General features: G+C 45.4%; 10 protein-coding genes across 10 annotated transcripts; 3 read left to right on the plus strand and 7 right to left on the minus strand.

Moving 5' to 3' along the window:
• Positions 1–496: 496 nt before the first annotated feature.
• V8C40DRAFT_280866 (major facilitator superfamily domain-containing protein) lies at positions 497–2,230 on the plus strand (the record flags this gene model as incomplete). The annotated part of the gene is made up of 3 exons (XM_083221476.1): positions 497–775; positions 839–2,048; positions 2,202–2,230. 3 exons carry the CDS (start codon positions 497–499, stop codon positions 2,228–2,230), a joined length of 1,518 nt encoding a protein of 505 aa, XP_083071356.1.
• Positions 2,231–3,591: 1,361 nt separating this feature from the next.
• V8C40DRAFT_276061 (uncharacterized protein) lies at positions 3,592–4,667 on the plus strand (the record flags this gene model as incomplete). Its single annotated transcript, XM_083220792.1, has 3 exons — positions 3,592–3,693; positions 3,751–3,986; positions 4,046–4,667. The coding sequence occupies 3 exons, from the start codon at positions 3,592–3,594 to the stop codon at positions 4,665–4,667; spliced, it is 960 nt and encodes a 319-aa protein (XP_083071357.1).
• Positions 4,668–5,474: 807 nt separating this feature from the next.
• Positions 5,475–7,197, minus strand: V8C40DRAFT_280871 (MFS transporter; the record flags this gene model as incomplete). Its single annotated transcript, XM_083221477.1, has 3 exons — positions 5,475–5,665; positions 5,747–6,926; positions 7,075–7,197. The coding sequence occupies 3 exons, from the start codon at positions 7,195–7,197 to the stop codon at positions 5,475–5,477; spliced, it is 1,494 nt and encodes a 497-aa protein (XP_083071358.1).
• A 1,453-nt stretch (positions 7,198–8,650) lies between these two features.
• Positions 8,651–10,299, minus strand: V8C40DRAFT_280874 (Zn(II)2Cys6 transcription factor; the record flags this gene model as incomplete). Its single annotated transcript, XM_083221478.1, has 3 exons — positions 9,681–10,299; positions 8,793–9,580; positions 8,651–8,755 (listed from the first exon to the last, which is right to left on the minus strand). Exons 1-3 carry the CDS (start codon positions 10,219–10,221, stop codon positions 8,651–8,653), a joined length of 1,434 nt encoding a protein of 477 aa, XP_083071359.1. The 5' UTR covers positions 10,222–10,299.
• Positions 10,300–11,310: 1,011 nt separating this feature from the next.
• Positions 11,311–11,755, plus strand: V8C40DRAFT_280876 (Endoribonuclease L-PSP/chorismate mutase-like protein; the record flags this gene model as incomplete). The annotated part of the gene is made up of 1 exon (XM_083221479.1): positions 11,311–11,755. The coding sequence occupies exon 1, from the start codon at positions 11,348–11,350 to the stop codon at positions 11,753–11,755; it is 408 nt and encodes a 135-aa protein (XP_083071360.1). The 5' UTR covers positions 11,311–11,347.
• Positions 11,756–12,369: 614 nt separating this feature from the next.
• On the minus strand, positions 12,370–17,923 carry V8C40DRAFT_276064 (uncharacterized protein; the record flags this gene model as incomplete). Its single annotated transcript, XM_083220793.1, has 6 exons — positions 12,370–12,649; positions 12,710–12,884; positions 14,691–14,692; positions 14,850–15,029; positions 15,060–15,066; positions 16,273–17,923. The coding sequence occupies 6 exons, from the start codon at positions 17,921–17,923 to the stop codon at positions 12,370–12,372; spliced, it is 2,295 nt and encodes a 764-aa protein (XP_083071361.1).
• Positions 17,924–19,096: 1,173 nt separating this feature from the next.
• On the minus strand, positions 19,097–20,232 carry V8C40DRAFT_276065 (Metallo-hydrolase/oxidoreductase; the record flags this gene model as incomplete). The annotated part of the gene is made up of 3 exons (XM_083220794.1): positions 19,097–19,461; positions 19,647–19,823; positions 19,902–20,232. The coding sequence occupies 3 exons, from the start codon at positions 20,230–20,232 to the stop codon at positions 19,097–19,099; spliced, it is 873 nt and encodes a 290-aa protein (XP_083071362.1).
• Positions 20,233–21,394: 1,162 nt separating this feature from the next.
• On the minus strand, positions 21,395–23,563 carry V8C40DRAFT_250496 (Zn(II)2Cys6 transcription factor). Its single transcript, XM_083216989.1, has 3 exons — positions 23,407–23,563; positions 22,830–23,320; positions 21,395–22,770 (listed from the first exon to the last, which is right to left on the minus strand). Exons 1-3 carry the CDS (start codon positions 23,460–23,462, stop codon positions 21,401–21,403), a joined length of 1,917 nt encoding a protein of 638 aa, XP_083071363.1. The 5' UTR covers positions 23,463–23,563; the 3' UTR covers positions 21,395–21,400.
• Positions 23,564–23,749: 186 nt separating this feature from the next.
• On the minus strand, positions 23,750–25,104 carry V8C40DRAFT_280879 (alpha/beta hydrolase; the record flags this gene model as incomplete). Its single annotated transcript, XM_083221480.1, has 3 exons — positions 23,750–24,185; positions 24,244–24,558; positions 24,616–25,104. 3 exons carry the CDS (start codon positions 25,102–25,104, stop codon positions 23,925–23,927), a joined length of 1,065 nt encoding a protein of 354 aa, XP_083071364.1. The 3' UTR covers positions 23,750–23,924.
• Positions 25,105–25,588: 484 nt separating this feature from the next.
• V8C40DRAFT_280881 (MBL fold metallo-hydrolase) lies at positions 25,589–26,671 on the minus strand (the record flags this gene model as incomplete). The annotated part of the gene is made up of 1 exon (XM_083221481.1): positions 25,589–26,671. One exon carries the CDS (start codon positions 26,669–26,671, stop codon positions 25,589–25,591), a length of 1,083 nt encoding a protein of 360 aa, XP_083071365.1.
• Between the last annotated feature and the right edge of the window lie 71 nt (positions 26,672–26,742).

Genomic DNA, 26,742 nt, shown 5'->3' on the forward strand with positions numbered 1-26,742 from the left:
TGCACTCCTAGCACCTTAATGTAAAGACACACTCCGCTAATTACTGTAAGAAACATTGTTTTTAACAGTACTAGCACCTACTCAATTAACATGGTCATTGTGCAGGACTGTGCTGATCTAAAAGCTATCTCCAGCCTAATAGAATATATATAACTTGAAAGATGCTAATAATAACATAACGGCCTTTAGGGTAAGATTTCTACTGTATAATTCTTACAGTGCCCCCTGTAGAACGCATGCCAAAGAATGCCCCTCCATGCGTAGGTAGGTTTTAGTAGCTAAAATAAACACCTTTATGTCTCCCCTTAGATCGGTGCCGATTCGGCAATATTCGTTCTTCGCATTGCATTATAAGTGTAGAAAATTCTCTTTCATTATTCAATCTCTTTGTACCCTTTGGTAAAGTTTCATTTACTCAGAAACCATGGATCTCAATAGTATCCAAAAAGATGAAAAGAACGATAACTCAGTTCAGGCGTGCAAACCCTCGACAAACATGCACGAACTCACACGAGCCGAAACGAATAATTTGACTAAACCAGCTACCAATGAGAAACTTCAGAGCGAGACTAATAATCCTCGAGACAGCCAACATGCAGAAGGTCCATATTCTATTTACAGTCAAAAAACAAAAACATTTCTTATAATATCCGTCTCCTTCATGGCCATTATTTCTCCACTTTCTTCAGCGGTCTATTTGCCAGCCATTCCCCTGATTAGTCGCGACCTAAATGTTTCACCATCTTTGATCAATCTTACTATCACGACTTATCAGGTTGGTTTCCTATCGTCGCCCCATGATTTTTTTGATTACGTTGCTGATTGCATTCATTTGCAGATATTTCAAGGCATTGCGCCATCTTTCATTGGAACTTTTTCTGATACTTACGGTCGTCGGCCTGCCTATATTATCTGCGGCATTATATATCTGGCAGCCAACATTGGACTGGCTCTCAATAATACCTATGTGGGTTTATTGGTTCTTCGATGCCTCCAATCGTGCGGAAGCTCGGCTACTATTGCTCTTGGCTCCGCTACTGTAGCTGATCTGGTCACCCGTGCGGAAAGAGGCAAATTTATCGGATACGCAGGGATGGGCGTGACTCTAGGCCCAGCTATTGGCCCCGTTGTAGGTGGTCTAATCTCAGAGAATTTAGGCTGGAAAGCTCTATTCTGGTTTCTGGCAATTTTGTCCGGTGTACTTTTCTTGTTGATTTTCGTTTTTTTACCCGAGACATGCCGTTCTGTTGTTGGTAATGGCAGCATTCCCAGCCCTTGGTGGAACATGTCTCTTCTGGCTTATATTCAGCATCGAAGGAATCCAATTGGAAGTATTTCGGAAAAGCCGGCACCCAGAAAGAAAAGACCTAATCCATTTGCTGCACTCAAGATTCTTCTTCACAGAGAGTCTGGGATGCTGCTTGGATTTGGCTCGCTCATGTACGCTGGATATTTTTCCGTTCTCACAACACTCTCCAATGAGCTTTCTGTTCGATTTGGGTACAGTCCAGTCATTATTGGCCTTTGTTACCTTCCAATCGGCGTAGGCAGCATAACCACCAGGTGGACAGTGGGGTATTTGATCGATCGCAACTTCAAAAGGCATGCTGATAAAGCAGGTTACGAATTTACTACTAATCGTCAGCAAGACATGAGTATGCTGAACGTGGAACGTGCCCGGTTAGAAGTATCTTTACCTTTTATCTACCTGGCCTGCGGCGTCGTATTGGCCTACGGTTGGACTATGGAGAGTAAATCTTCCCTGGCTGGTATTGAGGTAACCCTCTTTTTTATTGGCATGTTTTTCACCGGGGCTCTAAACGGCTTGAACGTGTTGGTAGTAGATATCAACTCAGATGCGCCTGCTACAGCTGTTGCAGCGAATAATCTCTTCCGTTGCTTAATTAGTGCCGGCGCGGTGGCCATCGCCACTCCGATGATTAACAGAATTGGCTTGGGTTGGATGAGTGTGTTCATTGCAGGGGTTTGGGTGATATTTAGCCCATGCGTCTGGATTATAATGCTATTTGGGCATAAGTGGCGATCAGGTAAGGGTGACAGGGAGTTGTGTTGATTGCGCCGCCCCCTTTAAAAAAAAAAAAAAAGATTTTGATGCCTTCTCTACGAAACATCGAGACGAGAAGAACAGGGTTATATAACATAGAGTATATAAGATTAATAATTATTTCTTTATATTACAGCGATTGTCTTGCTATACTACACTGCCTAGTCGTGGAACTTTATTACTGTGCTGCATTATAGTTTCCTCCATTAATTGATGTATATAAAACATGGAATTGGTGGGCTTTCTGCCTAGGCAGGAACCAAACTCCATCACGGTGATCCTTGGTCGATTGGCATGCATGCTGTTTCCCCAAAGGCAGATGATACACTATGTGGCACCTGAACTGTTCAGCCAAGATACGGCAATTGTCGAATCAATCAGGAACGACCCCCTACGCCACAACACCGGCACACTGGAGGGTCTGATAGAATTGCTCGATCGGACCATGGTCTTATCGTTGGGCAAGACTAAGATAGGGAAACATGTGCAGAGCGTTCTTTTCATGCACGGGACCAGAGATACCGAAGCCGCTATTGAATACATGTACCCCGAATCCAAGCGGGAAGATGAGGCCAGGAAGAAGAAGAAGAAGACGACATGGATGTGGAGGCTCAAGAGGCCGAAGAGATGGGGGAAGAGGAAGCCAACGATGGGGAAAACAAATCCCAAGAAATGGTTCGAGAAAGGCAGTAAAAGAGTTTCCAAGAGATGAACCTTCCATCCAACAATTTTTGACCGCCCAGATGTCGACTAGTTTGACACATTGTTGAGAGTGCATTCACAATCTCTTGTCGATGTGACAGAATACTGGAATGACATCGACAGGACTTGGTCGCACTCCCACCGCTCAGAAATAGATAAGACACGAGAGGAATACTTGGAGGGACTGGCTAACATTCTGGGTGAAGCCTCTGGCTTCAGCACTTCCACCTTGTCCAAGCCATCTGGGCCGCTTGGTGCCGTGCTTCACGGCCAAGGGGAATACTCCACATGAACGACGGCAGGCCTAAAGCTCAATCTTCATCATGTCATGATACGTTTCACTAAATTCCTACACACCCATCCGTTGTCCACGTTTACATGCAGTATAGCTTATCGTAACCAGGTACGGGACTACTCTTGATATTATAAATCCCTTGTCTAAAGTAACCTGGGTAATAAGTTCCCACTAGTAACATCTAGGGCGAGTGGTACCTAATGCGTTTGGCCCGTGCCTCTAGATAAAACTAAATTAATTCGTTGCAAATTGCCAAGATATCTCAGGTTTCTGTTCCAATACCGGACCCAGGCTTAGGACACTCCGCCTGGCGGTGTCTACAGTGATTGGCCACGCCTCAGCTGTGGGAGTTTTACCGCGCGGCATTATATAAGCCTTGCAGCTCACATAGCCGTGGGTTGCATATATATGTATTCAAAGGTCTAGATTCAGGTTGAAAGTTCCTACTAAAGTACAACGGCAAAAAAATATAATTAAGTCAATCTGTTTCCTCTTATGTACCACAACCGTCAAGATACCGTCTTTTGCCATGGTTAAAGTTGCCGTAGCAGGCGGCACTGGTGGCCTTGGGCGAACCATTGTGGAGGCGCTCGCAAACTCCGACCACGAGACCGTCGTTTTGACACGAGAGGTATGCACAATCCTTTTTTCTTTGCACAGCAGTAGACTTACACTTCATGGCAACTAGCACAACATACATCGCAAGACTATTGCTGGAGTAACCCTGGTAGCCGTCGACTACACTAATGTAGAGGCTATCGTTCGGACACTCAACGTTCACCAAATCCACACGGTGATTTCATCCCTGGTAATCAAAAGCTTAGAGCAATCCGAGGCTCAAATAAACCTTATTCGCGCAGCCGAAGCTGCACCGTCTGTAAAGAGGTTTACCCCCAGTGAATTCGGTACCCCCCGACTTGAAGCGTAAGTTCCGCTTTCCCAGGCCTGGCCTTGTTATCTTGCTCAACAGTTGTTTGGACTAGATCGACCAAAACAGGTGCTGCCGTCTCAATCAGTTACAAAGATGCCGCAATCGCAGAGCTGGAGAAATCTCACCTCGAGTATACTCTCTTCTCTCATGGCGTGTTCATGGATTACTATGGGATGCCCAAATGCCAATCCTATATGACACCCTGGGTATTCGCCATCGACATCGCTCACAAAGTGGCGGGTATCCCAGGGTCCGGCAATGTACCTGCTGTCTATACATATTCTGGAGACGTAGCAAAGTTTGTCGTGGCTGCCATAGGCCTTCCCGATGGAACATGGCATAAGCATAGTACGATGATTGGTGATCGCCGAACTTTGAACGAGGTCCTTGGTACAGCAGAATCTATTCGTGGAAGCTTCAAAGTGCAATACGACACCATACAGAAACTGCAGCAAGGGGAGATAACCGAATTACCGTCCCATGTGCGCTTGTATTCGCAAACTTCGAAAGAGTTACATCAACAGCGTTTCGCTGGATTCGGTATCGGCATGGAGACCGGGGCGTTCGACTTCAACGTTCCAGCAAATGGCGTATTGTTGAATGACCTTTTTCCAGACATTCACGTGAAATCTGTGGAAGACATCATTACGGAAGGCTGGACTGAAAATGCCTAATATGCCGCTGCCCAAATAGAGTCGATTTTTGTGCTCGCACCTTACTGGAATTATCCGCCATATGAGTAGAATACTTGGAAGTACTCTTTAAATTATCATGAAAGGACAAATAGATCAAATCTGATTGAATTAGACATCAATCTAAATTAATTTAGAAATAAAAAGTATTTCCGATGTGAACTCGCTTGGCTTCGGCGCCACTTGGATACTTGGGTGGCCGTTGTACAACGGAATTCGGTTAGAAGATTGATAGAGCGGCATAGTGCTTCTAATACAAGGGCATGATCTTGCAGAGGCATGGCCTTTTGCGGATTCAAATTCGCCCAATTCTACCTTCCCCATATATACTTCCGAGCAATGGTGTTATTGCTGGCTGCCTTAACTGCTCACTATAGTACAAAATCAGGGTTGTGAGGTAGGTCGGGCAAACCTTTCACGGGTTTTCAATATCATGCTTGGCGTTGCCTCAAATAAGAAGTGTTGCTTATTCAGGCTAGTATGAATATGCGCAGTTCCAGCGGGTAATCAGTTGGGGTGAGGAGAGAAATAAGAAAGGATACAAGCGACTGTGAATACAAGTAACAGTTGACAGACTTAGACCCGCCGGAGTCGGTCCGTCGCCGAAATCCTAGGTCACACCGTCTTTCCAAAAGTTTTGTCAAAAGAGATACATTAGCACCATGATGACATGTTAACAGCTGATAGGTATTAGTATAGGATGATCATTCCAGCCAGAGCTATCAAAAGTGGTTTATTAAGGCAGCAAATCAACGTAGGATACCTGCGTCTCTGTGATCCCCCACACCCTCACACCGTCAATGTAAACCTCTGGCGCAGCCGTCCCCCGAACTTATATATCAACGCTGGGATGGGAATTAACGCCAAGGCAATGAAACCTAACAGGGAAGTTCCCCAGCCGACACCCAGTGATTCGTACATTTGAGGTCCGGCAAGGGGGAGGAAAGCGGCGACTATGCAACGTAAAACGGAGAAGGCAGCTAGGCCGCTTGCAGAATGTTGAGGGTAAGCGTCGATTATGTATGCCTGGGCGGGAAGCCAAATCCCAACGATGGCAATACCAAAAGGAATGATTCCAATAATCGGAACAATCCAATGTACAGCTTGGTCTGCACTCCATCCATACCAGAAAAATGAAATAGGTAAAACAAAAGCAAAGAAAATACAGTCTGCTAAACGCATCTCAGGCTCAAAAACCCCATGATTAGCCTTAGTCATGCGTACAACAGTTTTGTCTGACAGCACGGCGAAGATACCAAGCCCTACTGCATACCCAATTAGCATCGTTAAATAGACTAAGCCAGTAATACCAATAGACCAGCCATAGCTGCCCTGAAATACCATCGGAATGGTATTAAAAAGAAGGTACAGGCAACCGTATGCAAAAGCGATGTATAAAGAAATGCTGAATATAATGGCCGAATGGAAAAGCATTTTCATCGGTCTCACAAATCCGTCAAGAAGAATTTGCCAGGTGGGCAGAAATGGGGTGTCTGGGTTATCGTAGCAGCTGCGAAGTTGTGGGCGGTTAAGCTCCTGTCGTAATTTCTGTGTCTTGCGCTTGATAAGCACCCGATGGTTTGTTTCACGATTGATGGCTGTTGAGATGAGAACTACAATAGCCGCCGGAATGAAGGTTATCCAGTTGACCCAACGCCATCCTATAGTTTCAGAGACAAACCCTCCTATCAATGGGGCACATGACGGTCCAAAAAGAGGGCCAAGCATCCATACTGCCATGGCTCGCCCTCTTTCACTGACTGGAAAGAGGTCACTAATAACGGCGCCGCCAATTGTCTGGCAGGCCGATCCTCCGATTCCAGTCATAAAGCGGAAAAAAATAAGCGTGTCTATAGTAGGGGCTAAGGCGCAGCCGATAAGCCATAAACAAAACCAGAGGTTCGAGACCAACAGAACAATATTGCGGCCGTAGATTTCGGATAACGGCGACAGAAATAGAGGTCCAACGGCATAACCAAGGAGGAAGATGCTAACAGGCATCGCCCCTTTGGTAGTGCTGGAGACTTCCAGGTCCTTCTCGATGAAGATGATTGCCGGGGCTAGAATAGAAGAGGCAAATGGTGACATGAAGGTGATCATTGAGAGGAGACAAACTATTAGCCACTTTTGGCTGTTTTTGAAATTGAGCGGCATGGCCGGGTCATCTTCTCTCTCCCAGCCAACTATATCTTTGTCCAAATCTGAAGTCGGGATTATGTGAGATGATGGTTCCTCCTCTGTCTTATTTTGAGGTGGCCTGGTTGGGAGGCTTTGGTCAGTTGCGCCTCCACTCATTTTCGTGGGCCCTTCTATGCTGCTGTCTCTCGTGGCATGCTGTCCAGCAATAGGTGTTAGTATCCGAAGTCACAGCGCCTGAAAGGGTGCTTACGCCTTGAGTCTTAACGTCGAAGATCTGATCGTCTAGCTCGCCAGCCTCGTTGCTTTTCCTAGCTCCATGCTTCTCACTGGAAATGGCAGAATGTCCGTCCTCGAGAGTTTTTTCGTCCTCCATCATGGCACCAAAGTTCGTATCGTAGATAGGTCTTATTCCGAATTGAGTATTTGTGCGTCGGAGTTCGGAGGTAGACAAAGCGGCATGACAGATTCAAGTATCTAAAGATACCATCGTACTAGCAGGAAGAGGCGTTTTTATGTTAGAATCGTGGACAAGGGATATGTATGGTGCAGGATTACTTGAGGCCGTAAATATCATTGCGCTCTCGGCTCTGAACCAAGTTTGTCAGCACCCGCGCGGGCATGGCGTAGACAGAATAGGAGATCTTTACCTTACGAATGAACACCGCCTTGCCGAGTCCGCAAAATGGTGATCAAGGGTCCGCAGAGTGATCCTGTTCAGCGTGCTAGCACTGGGTTGTTGATAGTGCCCCGGTAGCACAATTGACCTCCAAGGATTCTTATTGACATGTTATAGATATGAGATAGGCTGTTCTTATTTGTCTCAGTGAATCACTTATCTGTAGCAGCGAACTCGTCCGTTCTCCCCGTTTACTGACACTTTAAATGACTCTCTCGTACTAGAGTTTCTAGGGGGTAAAACACTTTGATCTAACCTTAATTAAACTTGATGTATTTTCTCCCGAGTGCCACTCTCTAACCCTGGTTGGTGCCAACATGCGTCGGTCTACAAGCGTCGAGCTGTTGGATAGGACTACCTTCCACATAACAACCTGTAGAGAGAAATAGTCTTAAATCTAAATAAATAATTCATTAAATAATATTAGAATTTTCTAAATCTACAAGTTTACTGAAGTTAGCAACATTATCACGTCTTAAGGGCGCCAAACTGAAAGCCAAGTGGTGAGCTTGCTTTTCAAGTTTCTGAAATCTATACTCCCAAGACACTAACACGAAGTTACGCCTTGTGGGGCTCGGGATCTGATCCACCATCCGTAGCGTCGGCGGTGAAGCCACTGATTGGCCATCCATTTGGTGCCGCTGCGGAAATTGCGGCATTATCCCGCAGTGCGGGATCGCGTAAGTTCAAGCCAGTGGCTAGACATCTTTTCATTTTGGACTACAGTCCAAGGTTGCAGAGGCAAGATTAGCCAAGCCTGTTGCCAAGGACAGGCCACTGGCTTTCCCCCTTTGCCGGCGATTCCAGTATCTATTGCGACGGTAAGGGAGTCGGTGTTATAGGTTGCCAAAAGCTTTGTTATACTTTCGTTGGCTTTTATTACATAAATTCCATCAAATATATAAAGAATAGGCCAACCATACGTCAGCTTCTTATATCAGCAACACACTATATCCTAGAACATTCATACAGTTTGGTATATCCCAAGATTCATCAATTTCAGTGCGCATCGACCATACTGTTTCCATGACTAACAAAGCTTCCTTCATAGTCCCAAACATCTCTAAAGGCCCCAGCCGACGTACTAGTGCTCTATATATGGCCTCATCTTCAGGCGGGGACAAGCAGCCAGATATACACATTGGCCATGTCATTGCCCGTATTCCAGGCCCTCCTGGAACCTGACAAAGTAGGTCCGTTGCCTTCGCAACTGACCAACGAATTTCTTGGTGGGAAGGCTGCCACCCCAGTATGACTACGTTCAAGTAGCTCAGCGTTGCAAGCAACCATACCATTTCGTGCTTGGGCTGCTGGTTCGCATTTGCGTCAGGCCAAGAATCGACAACTTGAAGTGTGGTGACATCCTGAGCAATGTATTGCCGCTGGCAATGACTCTCCAGAGACTGAATGCCTGCTTTAATTACATCCGATAGGTCTTTACCACGAGACTCGAGTTCGCTGACCTGCAATGAATTGCTCTTCTTTTGCGTGCGTTTCCACTCTTCCAGAGATGCTACATCACCTATGACCTGCACAATCCAGTTTCGTAATCCAAAGAACTCGTCAAAGCACAGATAGCCGGCTTGGATTGCATCAAAGCTCTTCTCATAAGATAGGGATTCTGGGGCAATACATGCATGGTAACTGGCAAGTTGTGGCAAATTGCCCAAGGTGACACTCGATAAAATGTCGATGTATAGAATCGTGGCTGTAAAGAATCGCAGCGCCGCTTGGTTTGTGGTCCACGATTGCCTTAACCCAAACTCCGGAGGCGGCCATTTGTGGGTTTGGGTATACATGCTGTTCAGTGTCTTGGTCCACTCCTTTGGGTCGGGGAGAATCCGCAAGAAAACTGCAATGGCTGCATTGAGATGCAACTTCCAATTGTCCTTGTTAGATGTCGCCACTTCAAAAAAGATCTCTTGAAGAATTCTCTGCATAACCACGAGCCCTCTATTCATGTCAAAGCCTGGAGCGTTGGTGTTGGTATAATTTACTCCCTTGTGCAACTCTTTGAGGCCAAGTTCTATCTGGCTCTCAAATTTGTGTATCATTTTGCATTGTGCACTCATCGTGGGCTCTGTCGCTATTGTTAAGAACAATAGCATAGAACGACGTTGACAAGGAAACCGCGCTATGGTACACAGCCTTGTTGGTGTGCAGTATTTCCAATATCCAACCTCGGCCGCCCGCGAGAATCGATGATCGGTAATGCGGGAAGAGGTACGGGAAGACATAGTCGAGGTATATCATAAGCAGATGTAACTCTTTATCAGCCTCCCCTTGACCGATTGGCGTCTTGCTTTGCATAGGGAAATCCTGCAGCACCGAGTTATTATCGCTGCTAAATCCAGAGGTGAAGGCAACGCCGAGATGGCCAGGAGAAGGATCGGAGTCTATAAGTGTATCTGTTTTATCTATGACGACCGTAGCAGGAGACTCTGTGTCGATATGGCCAAGATTGTTGGCTTCGGCCTGAAGTATCTGGAGGTGCTTGCGTTTACGCTTCTGGGTGGCGGAAAGTTTTATCTGTGCTTTTATCTCTTCCATCATGTTCGTCTGCCTCACTCCACCGTCCATCCATGGTGGTTTTTCCTCTTCGTAATAACATGTAATTTGTAATGCTTGACAAGTGTCACAGACGGGGCGGTTTTCGGCACACTTCTTGCGTCGGACTCGGCAGGTCCAACAGCCGTCAAATGAGCGGAGCTTGCTGTACATGGGCTGCTAGAGGGATGCAAAGGAAGTTGAACTGGGAGTGGACGTAATCGTTTGGGGAATAACGGTCTTGAAATTGAGGTTATCGTGTTATTGTCAAGGTGTAGTAGGCGATGGGAAACGCCTTTACGTTATCCAAATACGGATTTTCATTTGCCCGGAGGGAAGTCCCTGAAGGGCTGGATTGATAATTATTTCCTACCTACTAGGGGGGCTTCAAAACCAGCCAACTCCCCGTCTATGCTCCACATAACATGGTGAAGGTGAAACATTGAATCAGTTTGGAAGATTTAAAAACTGCAATGGCAATGTTGGCTATTATCTTGAGGCAGAATCTTGGTCGATTCTAGATTAGCAGCAATAGTTTCTACAAAGATCGTCATGATTGTGAATCCATCGTATCTATTGTAGACCTAAAGAGAACTGGGGGGGGAGGGGCGCTGTTGTAAACCTCAATCGCTGTCAATTCTTCAAGCGCAGTCTTGCTACTATGACGGAAATACCGAGCAATAAGAGCATGAATATTCATGCGTAAGCGATAGCTCTTTAGTGAGTAATGTATTAACGACATTTTTCGTGATAAGGTGGAATTTCCGTGCTGGAAGTTCCGCAAAATGTGGGCCAACGCGGGATCTGTTAGATTTATCAGTGGTGTTTAAGCCGGTCTGGCTTTAGTCGCATCATGTACATCCCAACCGAAGGCGCATTTGTTCCATCGGAATCTTTATTCAGCATAGGAAGTGTAATGTAATCACTTATCACGTCAATGTCATTATGTGATTTGTAACTGTCACTCTTTGGCTATGCCAGCAAATTAGTCTATTGAACAGGGTATACCAAAGCATATTCACCAACGCATTACTAATATTAATAATCTCAATGCAGTTTGAACTAATCGTCGGGTACTACAATGCTCTTTCGTCAGTGCTAGATCAGTAGCATTCGCGACATCGTATCTCGGAAGTTCCGTGAGTAGGAGTTTAGTCTTTATCGGATTTCATACAGATAATAGGTTTCGTATATATAACAGAAGTTAGTTGCAAATACACATTTAATATTTATGTACTAGGATTGTTTATCACAACTATCGAGCATCTATCTATAATCCAAAATACAAACTCTACACTCAATGTCTTCTTCAATTACTTTTTTCAATCACGATGCCGGGAAGAAGATGGCAGAAACGTTCAACTATTCTCAGGTGGCTAAACTGGCCAACGGAGCTGTTGCTCTCTCTGGAATGTTGGGAGTGGACGCGACCGTGACTCTTGCACCAACCCTAGAGCAGCAGGTCGAGACAATCCTGGACCACATAGAAGCAGCACTGGCAGCTGCGAGCGCAAAACCCACAGATGTCTTCAAAGTCATCAGTTACCATATCGATATTGAAGAGAGTGCTGGTTTGATTACTGCTGGGTGGCTGCGAAGATACAATTTCAAGCCGACGTGGACTGCCATCGGGGTCGCACAATTGGCCATTCCTGGAGCTCGGTTGGAGGTACAGGTGGAAGCATGGCGATCCTCCAAGGATAATTAGGTCATGGGCCTTGGAAACCGAGAATATGTTACGTAAAAGGGTCCGTTCATCGATGCTATCGAGATTCTTGTACAAGTCTTCTAGACTAAACAAGCTGGTGGTTATACTATTTATAACTTTAGTTTTAACTCTGAATCAGTACCTGAGATCACACCCAATTTAGCTCATCCTCTGGTAGTATAGTAGTACAACAGGGTTGTAACTGTAATTGCAAGTCATTTTGCTTAGCCGTCTAGGATCAAATAAGGTAAAAGTGCGCATTTTGGCTTCAGATGCGTCAAATTCATGCTCTCTTGCAGTAAGTGACGGAATATAATAGAGATAAATGGATTGGTAGCAAGGTTGGCCGTTCTTGCCATAACTGACAAATAACTGACGAAGTGAGTTCGGAAATAATGTTACCGCTAAAGATATTTTCTTTGTCCTACACTATATCACCAAAGACTTTTGTTATTCTAAGAATCAATTGTTGCAGTGTTCAAGTCTTACCAGTTTCAATGCAAATGTTGTTGATACGTGAAGGCAAAAGGAAGTCAAGTTTAGTTAATCTTGTAGCATTGAGGGGAAAGTTGTTATTATAACTGCAAATGTTAATATGCTAAAACTGATCCCAGTTACACTGTTGCACCCACGCCAAACCGCTTCCAGGAGTCTCTGCTTGATACACTCTCCCACCACGCCTTCACATTGGCACGGTCGGTAATCATGTGTCCAAAGCCCATACGGAACATATACGACATCAGAGGCATGTAAAATATGTCTACTAGAGTGAATGTGTCTCCCGCCATGTACTTTTGTTTAGCAAGAATGGCTCTGTCGTAAACATCTAGCTTCTGTGCAAGCGTTGCTAGGAGGCTGTGGACCAGCTCCTCATTCTTTGACTCTCCAGTGATACTAGTGGTGGTGTTACTTGCTATTAATACTTAGAGAAATACCTTTGGATCAGGCACTTACGGTTTGAAAATTATTTCCCACTGCAGTGGGCGAGCAATAGCATCAAAATTCGCCATCTCCACGCTCGCCCATTGTTCAAAATAGCCCATCGAGGTGAGATTAGACAAGTCGGGGAGTAAAGGAGTACCGAAGTTGTCGTATTTCTTTGCCAGATAGCGACAGATAGCACGAGATTCTGTAGCGTGCATCAGCAATTATCCGCTTCCGCTTCAAATGAGGTTTTGCGTATATCACCATATAGGGATATCTCGCCGTCTTCGAGAATCGGCACGACACCGAAGGGTTGTTTGGCGAGATGACTCGGCAGCTAGAACACGAGGTAATAATTAGCCCCGGTCTTTGGATCAAGATAACAGGCAAATGCAACGGAAACCATATAACTGCCTTTTGTTCCCCTTTCATTAAGTCAATGTTAATAAATTCATAGTTGGAGATGCCTTTTTCCGCTAGCGTAAGAAGGACCTTCAAGGTACATGAAGATTTGGGGGTTCCTGTTAATTTGAGAGCCATATCGTTCGCTGTGTACGTGTATGAATATGAAGTGATTCGCGATGTCCCTACTTCAACCTTTAACATTATATATGGCTCGTGCTACCACGACCACTACTTCCCTCTTGTGGGTTTCCAGACCAAGGTCGTTGGGACTTCCGTAAACTTGAATGTGGGGCGCACCTCTATTACAAGGCTTTGTGGAGAACCTCGCGGGAGTTCCGTAGATAAGTAGGGAATTCCGAAAGAACACACTAGCGGCACAACTTCATGGGCCAAAGTCGATTTCTGAAACAAACATAAGCTATCCATGAACGTAAGTACTTGAGCAGATAACCCCGGTCGCGCGTAGGTGCCATTGAACATTCGTTCGCTGTATTTGGAAAACTGACAGTTTGTGAGGTGACTTTTATATCAACGCCGATAGGAATCTTCACTTCACTTTTCCATCTTCTCATCCATTTCTACGGCATATGTTATTAAAATGGCGGAGTTGGACGCGACTTTATCTTTGGATGACTCTAAGAACACGACTGGAGACCATCATCACGTTGATGAGCCAAGCAAACGTCGAGCAAGATACGTCCTACAGGCTTGTGAGGCCTGTAAACGACGCAAGGGGCGCTGTAACGGGAAACAGCCATGCCAACATTGCTGGAAGCGAGCTGCGAAGTGTCGGTACCCTAGCCACCCTCAGTTATTGTCCAGTAACGATCAAGATACCAATAACTCGAAAACTGGATATACGCCGACCATAACTCTTAACTTAGAGTATACCTTTCCATCATACCAGTGTTATGGGAAACCGTAGCTGACAATCCTCACAAAGGGACGTGCAAAGCATACAGAATTCAATAAAGAGTTTGCAAAAACAGCTCGACAACATTACCGCACATATAAACTACCAAGTCAGAAATGAAGCTTCTAAGACTACCTCAAGGCCTCTTTCACAGCAACAACATCACGTTTACGAGACCGAATCGTCCTTCATACCCCAACTTCAAGCCATGTCACTCGCCGAAAATGATAGGATAAATCTGTCTGATCTACAGTTCCATGGGCCGTCGAGCTCCGAGTATGGCTTGAATGTAGCGCAGGTGATGCTACGACGGAGTAAGGGGCCTGATATATCTATAACGGGAGCCGACCACCAGAATTGTTCTAGTATCGATGAAACGGCAACGGTCACGGAGGAGCTGAACAACAATGACTCGTGGGGAAGCGGCGATGTATTCCACCAACCATTAGACGCTCCATGCACTGTGCCAGTTCACAGATTGTTAAGCAAGGCAGACACGTTTCGACTTTTACAGGTATATCAAGAAGTTATTGGAAATTTCTATCCGATACTAGACCTGCAATCTCTTGGCGAAGAAGCTGGGAGGCTACATGATTGTGGAGGAATTGATCTAGGGTTAAGGCGAGGCAATTCTTCGCACGTTGATAATGACAGCATACTAGTATTGAATCTGGTTTGTTCAATTGCTCTTACGGCTGAGGCTAGTGGAATATCTAAAATAGCCCAAGTATTCTACGAAAGTGCACAGAGCGCGATTCAGACAAACGTAACGGCCCGGAAACTTCAGATACGAGATGTTGTACTGGTACTACTAGCGGTTTGTTGCAAATATTCATTGTCCATATTGGGCACTTATTTAAGGGTACATCTGACGTTAATAGAGCATCTACCACTACTTTAGTGATGATATTCGGTTGGCATGGCGACTGTGCGGTATCGCTGGTCGGATGGTCATAGAGCTTGGCATTCACCGTTGGGAGATCTTCCACCAGCTTTTCAACGTCCCATCTCAACGCGATAAAGTCTCTAGCACTTTATGGACTATTGTGATACTCGACCGACAATGGAGCTGTGCCCTTGGGATTCCACAAAATTTCCAAGAGTCAGACTTTGATAAGCGCCTTCCAGTCCCTGTTAGTATCTCTATCAATAAAGGAGAACACATCTCTGACGCGTCATAGGAATGTGCGACCTATTTGAAAGCAATGCTTTCGTACGGGCTGTTTAGTCCCATACATTGGGATTGTGTTCAGCGTAAGATAGCCGGCGCTATTTGCAGTGATGAGGATTCCTATAGATCCCTCACGTCAGAGATAGAGCAATGGCGAGGCAGCTCGTTAGAGGGCATGGAATTTATTCATCCTAGAATTCAGGATGATCCGAATACTTCTTGGAAAGCCTGCAGCGTCATTCCAATATTGTTACACTTGCGCGCAAATCAACTGCAGCATCTCTTATTTCGACAGCTGTTCATCTCGAATCCCAACCTTGCCATAGGCGCTTCATTCGCAGAACCAAGCCTGGAAACTGCCTCCGATACAATACAGATTCTTTACGATATTAACGAATCTTCAGAGTTATATAGGAAACAACGTCCCGTATTCCGACACTTTCTAGCCTCCTCTATCTGTGTAATATTCATGATCATTACGCATAAAACCCAAATCGAGACGACATCGTCATCTGACGTGCGGCAACAGTTCCTATCAAACAAGACGAGCGACATAATTACAAGAGCAGTACAGCTTGCAACAGCTTATGCAGATTCGTCAGGCATCTCACGACAACTGTGGGAGCGGCTTGTGTCTATCGTGGAATCTCTATGGCAACATAAAATTATCCCGAATGGACGACTTGATCAGATGACTTCGTCTTCTTCAATCATTGACTTCAATGTGGTGGCCACCGATATTCCAAGCTATTATAGCCAAATATCTAGTACATCATGAAATAGATCAATGATTGTACCAGGGAAACACTAGTGTATAGTACTATTTTATCTAGCTAAGTAGCATAGGTACTATACCAGTAAGTAGTACAGATAATAAAAACCTCGGGCACGATAGAACTCCCCACTGTGTATCGTTCACAAGCATAGATCCTCCAGCCGTGCTTTGATCCTTGGCATCAGCTATGGAAAGCAGTACTATGGTGAGGCTAAAAAGATACACAAGCACAATAGGCTTTAGGAGCCATGATAGTTTTGTCCGGATCGGCGATTGAGCCAGCGTAAGCCAGAGGGCTCGACCAGAGACAGCGAAGATTAGGCTCGTACCCATCATATATGCTGTAGCCTTAATGGCGAAAGACACTTCCTGATCATAGCTTGGTCTGACTGAAAAGTATGCCCAACTAGACAGGAACAGCTGGCATCCGGCAAAAATTGTTGTAGAGCCTACAGATTTATCCATGGCGTCGTATCTCAGGCGGTCGACCACAAGCCGAATAGCTGCATTCACAGCCATTGCAGTACATCCCATCTCCGGCAAGCTCATGAGCCCGCAGTCGAGAGCGGTTACCAGTCCAAAGAACGCGATCATATTAAGCACCGACGTTAAGATTTGCACAGAGGGAATCTTATCCACACGATTCTGGTCAAGCCTGGCACCGCAACAGCCGCCAAAGTAGCACCCGACACGCCCAATGGCTTCACCAAGCAACAGCGCCAGGGCCATAGAAGGAAGCAACACGTCTCGAGCAACGGTTGGTGCAATATGATGGATCTGCGATACCCAAAAAGCTGAGAACAGTATGCTTCCTTGAATAGATATGCCATTCAAAGATATAGTATCCAGGAATGGCACGCCAAACATTTTGCAGAAACTGACCGTGCAGCTATCGGGGTCAAAGCTCCTAGCAAGTGAAGTACAAACAGAATCTGAGTTTGGAGACGTCCTTTGAGCGAGAGGATAAGAATCCAGCGCTTTCGATGCAGAACCATCGATTGCTAGCATCAGAGGATTAATGGCTTTGGCTCCGAATAATCCGGCCATGACGGTTCCAACGCCAGCTATAATTAAGCCATGAGTCTCTATTCCCGATAGTAGCACATCACGCTGTGAGCAATACACAGCCGCCGTAACCACCTGAGCCGCCATTATGGAAACACTGAGCATCAGGCGGTACAGCGTTATCCGCGTTCTCTGACCAATGCGAATATAACCGGGCCTGACCAAGACAAGCTGAACAACTCCTTGCATGGAGAGTTGCTTAAACGCTAGCCGTATCAACCAGACACAGTAGAAAACAACACTGGCAATGTAGTTCAGCTCACTGATTCTTTTCACTGGCATCAGCACGGATAGAGTAGCCGTTATCGCGGGCAATGCCCGGACAATCAGGAGAGATAATGCGTTAATGACCGTAAGTTGTGCGTACAGTCTCGAGTTTTTATGGTTTTTTCCTCTGAACTTGAGCAACGCAACTGTATCCGACAAAAGCTCTGTGATTAGACCGGCGTAGATCAAATACAGGGGCCGGCGGGGAAGGCTGTTGAAAAGAATGATGGCAAGAGAGCTAAGCGACAAGACATGGTGAACAAGGTACTCAGATGAGTAGCTCAAAAGTGGCAGCTCTGATATCCACAGCGCACCACGCGAGCTCAGGCAAATCTTCTCCATTGCGGACATTCGGGAGTGAACTCCTGTCTGATCTGTGTCTGCCGGAGTGAACACGAAGGCTCCAAGGCAGATTGGAGCGCTCATCGGGGTCCATACGATGCCAACAATGAAGACAAAGTAGGCTGGAAATCGGCTCCCTTGATCTTGCTTCAGCTGACCGTATGTTGTTGGCATGAATCGCTTCATGGCGGTGCGCGCAATGAGGAGCGAGACTCTGTGTCCAGCTAGGCAGACTAGCGCCAATCCTGCGTCGCGGACAGAGATTGCGTTTGCTAGTGAATACTGACTAGTCGTTTTGGCTTCCATTTTGCCTGTTCTAATGATAAGCAACTTGGATATACACGTTATGAGAGTCGGCGTCAACTGTCGAAAAAGTCAGGTAGTTGAGCATGTCCAAATATCGCTGTCATATCTCAAACATCTCGTGGATCTGTTCAATATTGCAGTGAGAGATATAGCATAGAGCGTATACCCTGCTACGACCTGATATAGCCTAAAATGTCAGCACTAAATCAACATTCGTGTTGTACAAACGTACGTAGGAGAAGGCCTTATGGTCTTGGTATTGCCTGGGGTCATTCCGTGCCCTGCTTCCGTGACGAGTTTATCAGGCTTGAACTCCTCCGAGACCTCTATGCCTGTCAGTCAGCCCGACCCGTTTGGGGGCCCTTTTCATGTGGATCTGCATGTACCAATGGTTCCCAACGAATGCTCGTTATCGTTCACCCATCCTTGGCTGGGAGGCCGGTGACATCAGAATTATGGTATTTGATCGACATGTGACGGTCCATAAAGTCTCCAGTGTCGCCACCTTGCCGCACAAGATTTGCATGGCCGAGGCTCTGCACCAGGGTCGGGATATGGCCCCTCTGAATCCTGGCCAGCGCGATCTGGGAGAAAGTCCATAGGCCGGGGCTGAGGGGCTGCAACGTGGAAGGCTGGGCAGTTGAGATGCCCTAGTTTTACCAACGGCTTGATGGCATGCTCCACTCCAACGAAAGAAGGAGGGCATTCACAGATGGACAAGAGAGGCATGGCATCATACTTTGGAGATCTGCGATAGACAGTGTAGGTTAAGATGTAGCTGATAGAAACAGTCACTAGGGCCTAAGTATGTGAACTGCAGAAAGTGCTCGTTGATGGATGCCCCGATGATGCGCTGCTTATGCTCTTGCTGCTAGGCCTTGGGATCTTTTTAGCGGCATGCTTATTCTGACCATCACCAAAAGAAGGATAGCCAATATCCTCAACCATGCGGGCCAATGACAGCTTCAGCCATGTTCTAACGAAGTTGGGCCGCCATATTGCTTTCCAATGATTGCAATGTGCCGCTAGTATGATAGATTTCATTTATATACATATATATATCAGTCAAACTTGTATAAATAAGCGTAGCTTACATGAGAATTCCCCCTTTTGGGTTCTTGTTGCTCTAATGTTTGCTCGATATCCTAATATGCTTTTTGCTAACTCTATCTCTTAGTTAACAGCGACTGCATATGGTCCTTTGACGTCCTGCTCAATCCTTAATGCGTCAATGATAGTGTATGCATGACTCCACCCATACATGTCTGTCCCTGCTAACTTCTTGGCCCATTTTCTGTTAGTAACCTCGTTACAATAATTGGAAAATGCATTCATAACAATCGAAAGTGCGGCGTATGGGTTGTTGGGATTGGCAGCTAACGCCTCGGCTTGGAGAGCGGAGGCTGTGAGATTGTTGGTTCCGTTTGCCGTGGAAATTCCCAACAGATAGGCCTCGCGACAATTCTCATAGAGATCAGATACATAACCGTAACTATTCTCAACGTCTTGTCGAGTGCCAGATAGTGTTAAGTGGCCAGCTACCAAATGCTCAAAATCGTACTCCAAGGCATACTTGTGTGCCAACATATAACCAGGAGTATCCTCAGTCTTCCCCAGGAAGAGATATGGGGACCATTTTGGAAATATGACTGCCAAGTCCCTATTAGAAAGAGTTTCAAGACTTATACGCGGCGTAGGTAGTAACGTTACAGTGGTCACTCACTATCAATAAGTACCAACACCTTTTGTGCTGGGGCATATATATAAGAGTTATCAGGAGAATGGTTAGGGCGTCTGTTCTCGAGATGAAGCGTCTGATTGCCAACGGTTAACGTCATTTTGTCCGAAAATGTCTTGTTAGGTAATGGGCGATAGGGATCTTTAGCGAATGCGAGATATTCTTGAGTCAGTCAATGGCCGATTCGAGTGATGTTGCCGTATAGAAATGAGGCTCCATTGTGATCAGCGTGAGAATGACTATATACTTGGTGTGTAATAGGGAGGTGAGTGATGTTGCCAACTGCATAGAGCAAGTTTCGTCCAATAGATGGCGGTGCATCAATCATGATGACGCCTTCCGTTGAAACCAAAGCCATTGCCTGATAATAATTGTTGGTAATCATGTAAGCTCCCTTGCCGAAGCTCTCAACACGATATCCATCGGTATTAAGCGGGAGCCCAATTGCAAAATCTGGAATCGGGTTGTATGTAGGATTCACCTCTCCCGGAGGTCCGATTACTTGAAGTGATGGACTTGAACATGCTAGCGCTGCTCTCAAAAGGCTCAAAGCAAACAGCGGCTTTAGCATAATGTCAAGGTTTGCAAGTTAGAAAAGGGGATGATATAACGAATACACTGGCTGTTGCTTCTGTCGTATACATATACATACATGTATATATATTGCTTGAGCAGTCTGAAACTGAACAAACATCCAGTACTAACATTATATACACTTCTTATATGATAGATATTACGTTTCTATCCATAACCTACTGCTTTTCGCATATTCTGAAAGAGGTGTTTTGTCTGTGCATTGGTAAAGTTAGGTATTTTCCATACCTACAAAGGACGGTAACTTCGGCCTACAGTAGCGGTACTAATAGCCTACCCCATTAGTTTTACCGAAGTAATCAAAAAGATACGCTATAATATTTCCTATTTATGCTAGCGGCAGTTATGTGTTTACAATACGAGCTGACATAGAATGCAGAAGGTAAAACGCTTACCAAGTTACCGGCTTGTTGGGCAACGGTTCTACTACAAGCGCAAGAGCAGGTATAGTCTGCAATTGACGCATCCGATTAGAACTAGTTGTTTACCTTACATGTCTTACAGGCAAAACGCACTGCTACACAATTGCTCTCGTCTCTTTTTGACTCTTGAAGTCTAAATATTCGCTTTTAGAGTGGATAGGGATATGAAAATGCACAGCATGATGGTCCCAACCTGGTTATTGAAGCATCGGGCGAGGTTAGCCACAGGAAGGCCACAGCCAAGTATTCCGTACTACAGTATGAATAGGTTCCATGATGAATGGGACATACGGCCGGCGAAGAAGCGGAGTATGAGCTGTCGCCCTCTCGCATATTTTTCAGGGGAAACAAGTGACAACAGCCGCTGCTGATGGTTCCCGGCATTGCTAAAAGCAAAACAGGCGCCCGCTTCCGGCCTCGTTCAGTTCATAAGCTTAAAACCATCACAATCAGTCCGATTTTATATATGCCATACTCGGCAATTGTGATTTCAATGGGGACGAGCGCTGAGATGGAAGCTTGTAAGAAGAATATCGCAGCTTACAATCCAGGAATGTATGAATTCAGGATAGCGCTACGGAGTACAAAGCATTTTATCATACTATTCAACCGCCGTATGATGCAAGGCTTAATGTTGCATACATATTGCTCGGCTCGATGTTTTTGAATTATATTTTATAGTACAACGTTTTAGAAAATATAACTTATTATACTCTTCCTATATTAATCTTCGCTGCCAAATATCATTACCTCATTATTAAAACCTAGGATAGATTCATAGCTCCACATATATTGCCACAATGTTTTACAATATACTCTTAACGTCTGTTTCTTAACATTCGTTGGGTCGAGTGGGTTGAGTAATATACCTCGCACTTTATCAAATAGAGATTGACAAACTATTGATTGGTTTGGTATACCATCCCCATCGGAAACTGATGGGTACTCTCCAGACTCGCCCGTCACGTCCTCATCCAGACTTGGGCTCTCACCAATTTCGTTGATTCCGCTTTGCAGCCACTCATCATCAGCTAATGGGTTGCTCGATCCATATGAGAAATTGTACAGCTTGTAAAGCATCTCCAGGGTCTCCACCCATGCACTCGCGACGCGCCAGCGAGTCTGCCAGGATTTGATGATTTGCAGTAAATGATCAGCACTTTCTTTTGCAACATCTTTTGGGCACTTGCTACACGTCTGGGTATATAGAATCCATAGCTGGATTGCCGAAGCCGTAATGATGGCGTTTGCAGCGAAGGTCGATTGAAGCAAATCTCGATCCCGTTGATCTCCATTATTGAGCTCTATAGCCATTGCTGTTATTGCTTGGGCACTTTCTATACAAGTATTGATGATGTGAGGTTCCTTATGATCAAGAGAGAGGCCCGCATTGTCAAATTTTGTGACTGGATCGATTTCCAATGTGAGCGCATATTGAGAATCTAGTTGAGGTAGATACTCTTGATGCATAACACATTTTGAATGCAGCAGTAGAAAATTCAGGTTGATGAAGACCTGGGCTTGCCCGGTCACCTGGTGTAGCTTATAATTTTGTATCGACCAGTTTAAAGTCGGTGGAAGAATGGCGGTAAATAATTCCACAGCCTTTGCCTTCTGGTAAAATTGACCTGTAATATCAGTCGGAGTCTCTTTCAATTCCCTTCGACCACCAGATTTATATAGCATTGCCATGTCTCCCCAAAGCTTCACCATTGCGACGTAAAAGGGAAGGATTCCGAGTTGTGAAAGCTGGTGGCCGTACAGCACAATTGAGTCAAGGGTTGGTCCTGAATACGATTCCCCAAAGGCAAATGTGTTTGGGGGACATGGAAGCTGGATGCGAGCTGACATCATATCAATAGCAAAGAATCGGTTGCATGAATATGACACCAATCGATCTACCACAAAGCAAGCCCAAAATGTCCTCCTTCGAATCTCCTTATGCAGATCGGTGTGACGTTGGTTGAACTCGGAACCAAGCTGTAATGCCTGAGCCATTCTTATGGCCGTGCCAGCATACATCCATGACTTGAAGCTTGTCCATGTCATGAGTTCTCGAATAGCCAAGACCAAATTCCCCTGGATGGTGTAAACTGATGACGAATAGCTGTTAGCAGACTTTTAGCAATTGCGGTGTTGATCAGGAGCATACCCGAGGGCTCATCAGAAGAATTGCGTGCTAGATTTCTAGCAACTTCGGCATAGTGATTCGACAGAGCAGAGGCAGATTCAAACCCGAAGTCTTCTTTTGCCTCGTCGTCGGAGATGTACAAGGCGGAGAGAGTGATTATGGCAGTTACCAGCAGCTGAGATTTGCTGCTTAGTGCTGCAACATCTTGAGTTGGTTTATGGAGGAAAGAGCATAGTTCTACATCATGATGGCGGTCAAGAAAAATCTTGAACAGCCTCTCTAGCTGTGGAAGCCTCAAAAAAATACAGCTGCCTGAATTGTTCTCAGGTGAGCTTTTGAGCTGTAGAGTTTCATAAGTCTTAACAGGTGTAGGCTCAGAGCTTGATTCGGGGGAGTATAAGGCAAAATAGTTCCCTGCCACGAGAGATTTTGGCCATGTGCACCTTAACTTTCGTTTTAGGCAGCTTCTACATGTCGGTCGGGCACCATCACATTTGGTCTTTCGTTTTCTACTAACCGGATTTCAACGGATGTCAGTCAGGTGCTTTGTGGCATGTGAACAATAGCAAGATTAAGGGCTCCATTTTGTAAAACGTACCATACTTCACAAGCTTGGGGTGTACGGCTATCCGGAATACTTTTGGAACGTTGCATGTTTCAACTAATTGAAAGGAGACCGGATGCTGTAGCGAACTCCGTGAGATGAGCGTATCAGCAAAAGGTAAAGGAAGATGGAAACATGTAAACAACAGAAGGGTAAACTGAGACTCAGAAGAAAGCCGGGGGATGAGCCAATGTGTCATCGGAGGTCTCGGATCAGACGTCGGAGGCTAACCTGTTGGAGCTAGCTGCCGAGTTTCTTCTTTTAGTACTGGATACGGAGTACCAATAGCATGATCCAGGTTAACTAAAATCCCGCTATTTTATGTATTTACAAAGCAAGCAGCTCGATTTTGAGCCTGGGAGTCTGAAGTATAATTTTATATGCTCTTAAGTTTCTTCTCCATAGTAGTCTAGTTAAGTTTGACCGACCTCAGAATGGGTTTTGGGTTGGTGTTCTTAATTTGTAAAAAAGAATCGCCTCTGTAATTAGGTCTCTTTTGCCTATTATGAATGCTAAGCCATACTGAAAGCCTCTTTCAACGCCTCCTCAAACTCGCGATAGTACTCCATTGCAGATTCCAAAACCCCATCCATCATCATAAAATGATGTGGCATGCCCTTGTATCTATGGGATTTGACCTTTATGCCCGCCTCCCTGAGCTTTCTACCATATGCTTCGCCTTCATCACGCAGAATATCCATCTCTGCAGTAATAATAAAGGCAGGGGCGAGATTGGCGAAATTCTGTGCGTTGATCGGAGATAATTTCCAATGCTAGAGAACTTTTGTCAATTGTTAAACTCGGACACTTTATGTAGCAATTTGTACTCACATTGTCATACTCTAGAGGTCTTGGAGAGCCAAGGAATGTTCGATGAAGATACATCATGCGTTCTGCTGGCAGGCCTACAGTATCAAACAGTTCTCTGTAAGACTCATAGGGGCAATCGGCCTTGATTTTCCCATCGCTTGTGAAGACGCCTGTAAGGTCCACGCATGGCACTGCTAGGACTTGTAATGACAGAGGGTAGCCTGCGTCCCGAGCAAGATGCGCAATTACAGCCGCGATATGCCCGCCAGCAGAAACTCCGCCAATAGCTACACGGCTAACATCAAGGTTAAACTCCCTCACTTTTTCATCGTGTATCTACTAGAATAGTTAATTCTCCCAAGTTGAATACGGGTTCATGATGTGGGAATTTACCCATTTGAAAGCCATCCAAGAGTCTTCAATTGGAGTTGGATATGGGTTTTCAGGAGCGAGACGGTAGTCAACATCGAAACATACGCATCCTATCTCCTTCGTCAGCCGTCGGCAGAATGGGTCATCATAATGGAGACCCCCAAAAGTCCATCCTCCTGCGTGATAATTGATGTAGACAGGACGATTTGAATCACCGTCCTTGCATGGCTCGGGCTCAAATATCCTAACAGTGATCTCGCCACCATCTACAGCACACTTTTGTTCAGTGACACGGAAGACTTCAGGACCTTCGGCGCGACCATATGAGATGGTGTACTTTGAAGGGTTGTTCCGTGCTTCTTCAATAGGTATTTGATGCGTCTGTAGGCGGCCGACGTTGTACTTGTTATAGTACTCCACAAACACGGGATCGAAGCGTGAAAGGAGATGGTTGGGAATGCTGTTTAACAATGGTTGATAGATTTCCGGCTGCAATTTGGTTGTAGGCATGATGCAGAAACTCATAAAGCTTCACGCTGGTATCATTGAGTTTGACGTTCCACGACATGAGTATGCAGTCTCTCTCTCTGTATATATATCAGATGTAGTGGATCTAGCGTAGTTTTAAGCTATACATACAATGTAGATAGCATCTCCATCTAAGGTATTTCAACACGAGACCTTACGGGATAGGTCTCGGGAAAGCCGTGCCTAGAGTCGGAATAGCCGTGGCAAGATAAAGCAATCATCCAACTCGTTAGCTCCAGTCCCTCTAGTAAAAAATTAAACCTAATGAGCCCAAAGAAATAAGTATATGTCAGGGTGGGTTCCACATACGTTTTCTACTTGTCGACCACAATCTACTATGAACGTTGCCACAGTGCTCCATCTTTGTTCAAATTATGTATACAAAGAGTGGAATATTTAGTTTCTTAAGTTAAACTGTAATCTCTTCTGAAACTATGGTAGCCAATTGCTCTTAGATGACAAATATTCAGAGCTGTTCTTTTAAAGCCTTTTTAAAATCCTTCAGGAACACCCATCTTCCAGCTTTGACCCAACCCTTTTCAACAAAGCCATCAACATATTTCGGGAAAAAGTCCAGCACGTCCAGCAGCGATGCATCATGTGCCATGACAACCAATATCTTGTCATTTGCATCAACTTCCTGAATTTTCCTAATTGTCTCCACCGCCTGATTTGCATCGGCTGCAACACCGTTCCCGTCTGTGGAACTAGAAACAGTAAAAAAAGGCTTGTTCTTATCACCATCTGGCAACAAATGATCGAAGAGGGCTCCGGGATATACAAGGGTTCTCTGGTTCTCAAAGGGGTTTGGCAACAGAACAGAGGGTAGACCCAGATATTTCGAAGGCCTGAATTGTCCTCCGTGATGACATGCATCTCCGCCCATGAAGACAAAGCTATCAGATGTCACCCGGGCAAGAGCACTAATGTGTCCTATAGCATGCCCCGGGCTATCCAGCAAAAAGAAGCTACCATCGCCGAAATAGTCAAAAGCGTTGAAACCTCCTATCTGCAGTCCATTGGCCGTATCAAATGAAATCTCGCGTAGAACCCTACCCTCAAAATCGGACTCAAGTAGCGGCGAATCTGGGTTTGTTGGATATGCCGGTATGAAATTCTGTTTGAACCCAGGGCCTACAACAAGTGTAGTACGCTTATCGAATGTTGACATATCGCCGATGTGGTCCCAGTGCCAATGGCTCCAAATGACGGCGTCAATATCTTTCCCGTCAATTCCATGTTCTTCTAATTGCTCTCGAACGCCTTTTTGCACTTCGACCTTCCATCCGCCATCCCTGATCCTGTTGCTTACAGGTGGCGGCAAGTTCATATAATCTTTCCGAGCACCAAGATCGAAAAGCAGTTTGCCATTGGAAGGGTGCTCGATTAAGAATGAGTAGGCTGGACAATTGAGGTGCTCCAGACCTTGAAAGATTGGAGACATGAATAGCTCCGAAGGAATATCACTAACGCGAGTTGTAGTGTCAATGATACGGACTTTGACGGATACCGAGGAGAAAGGAATTTTGAGGTCTGGTAACTGGTCCATTTTGAAGGATCTTGAATAAACTCTAATATCGTATAGAAAAGAGAAGATGAAAGATGGTTGTGTCGCCGTAA

The sequence above is a fragment of the Trichoderma camerunense genome (assembly GCF_050948025.1).
Source record: "Trichoderma camerunense strain CBS 138272 chromosome Unknown V8C40scaffold_13, whole genome shotgun sequence".
NCBI lineage: Eukaryota > Fungi > Ascomycota > Sordariomycetes > Hypocreales > Hypocreaceae > Trichoderma > Trichoderma camerunense.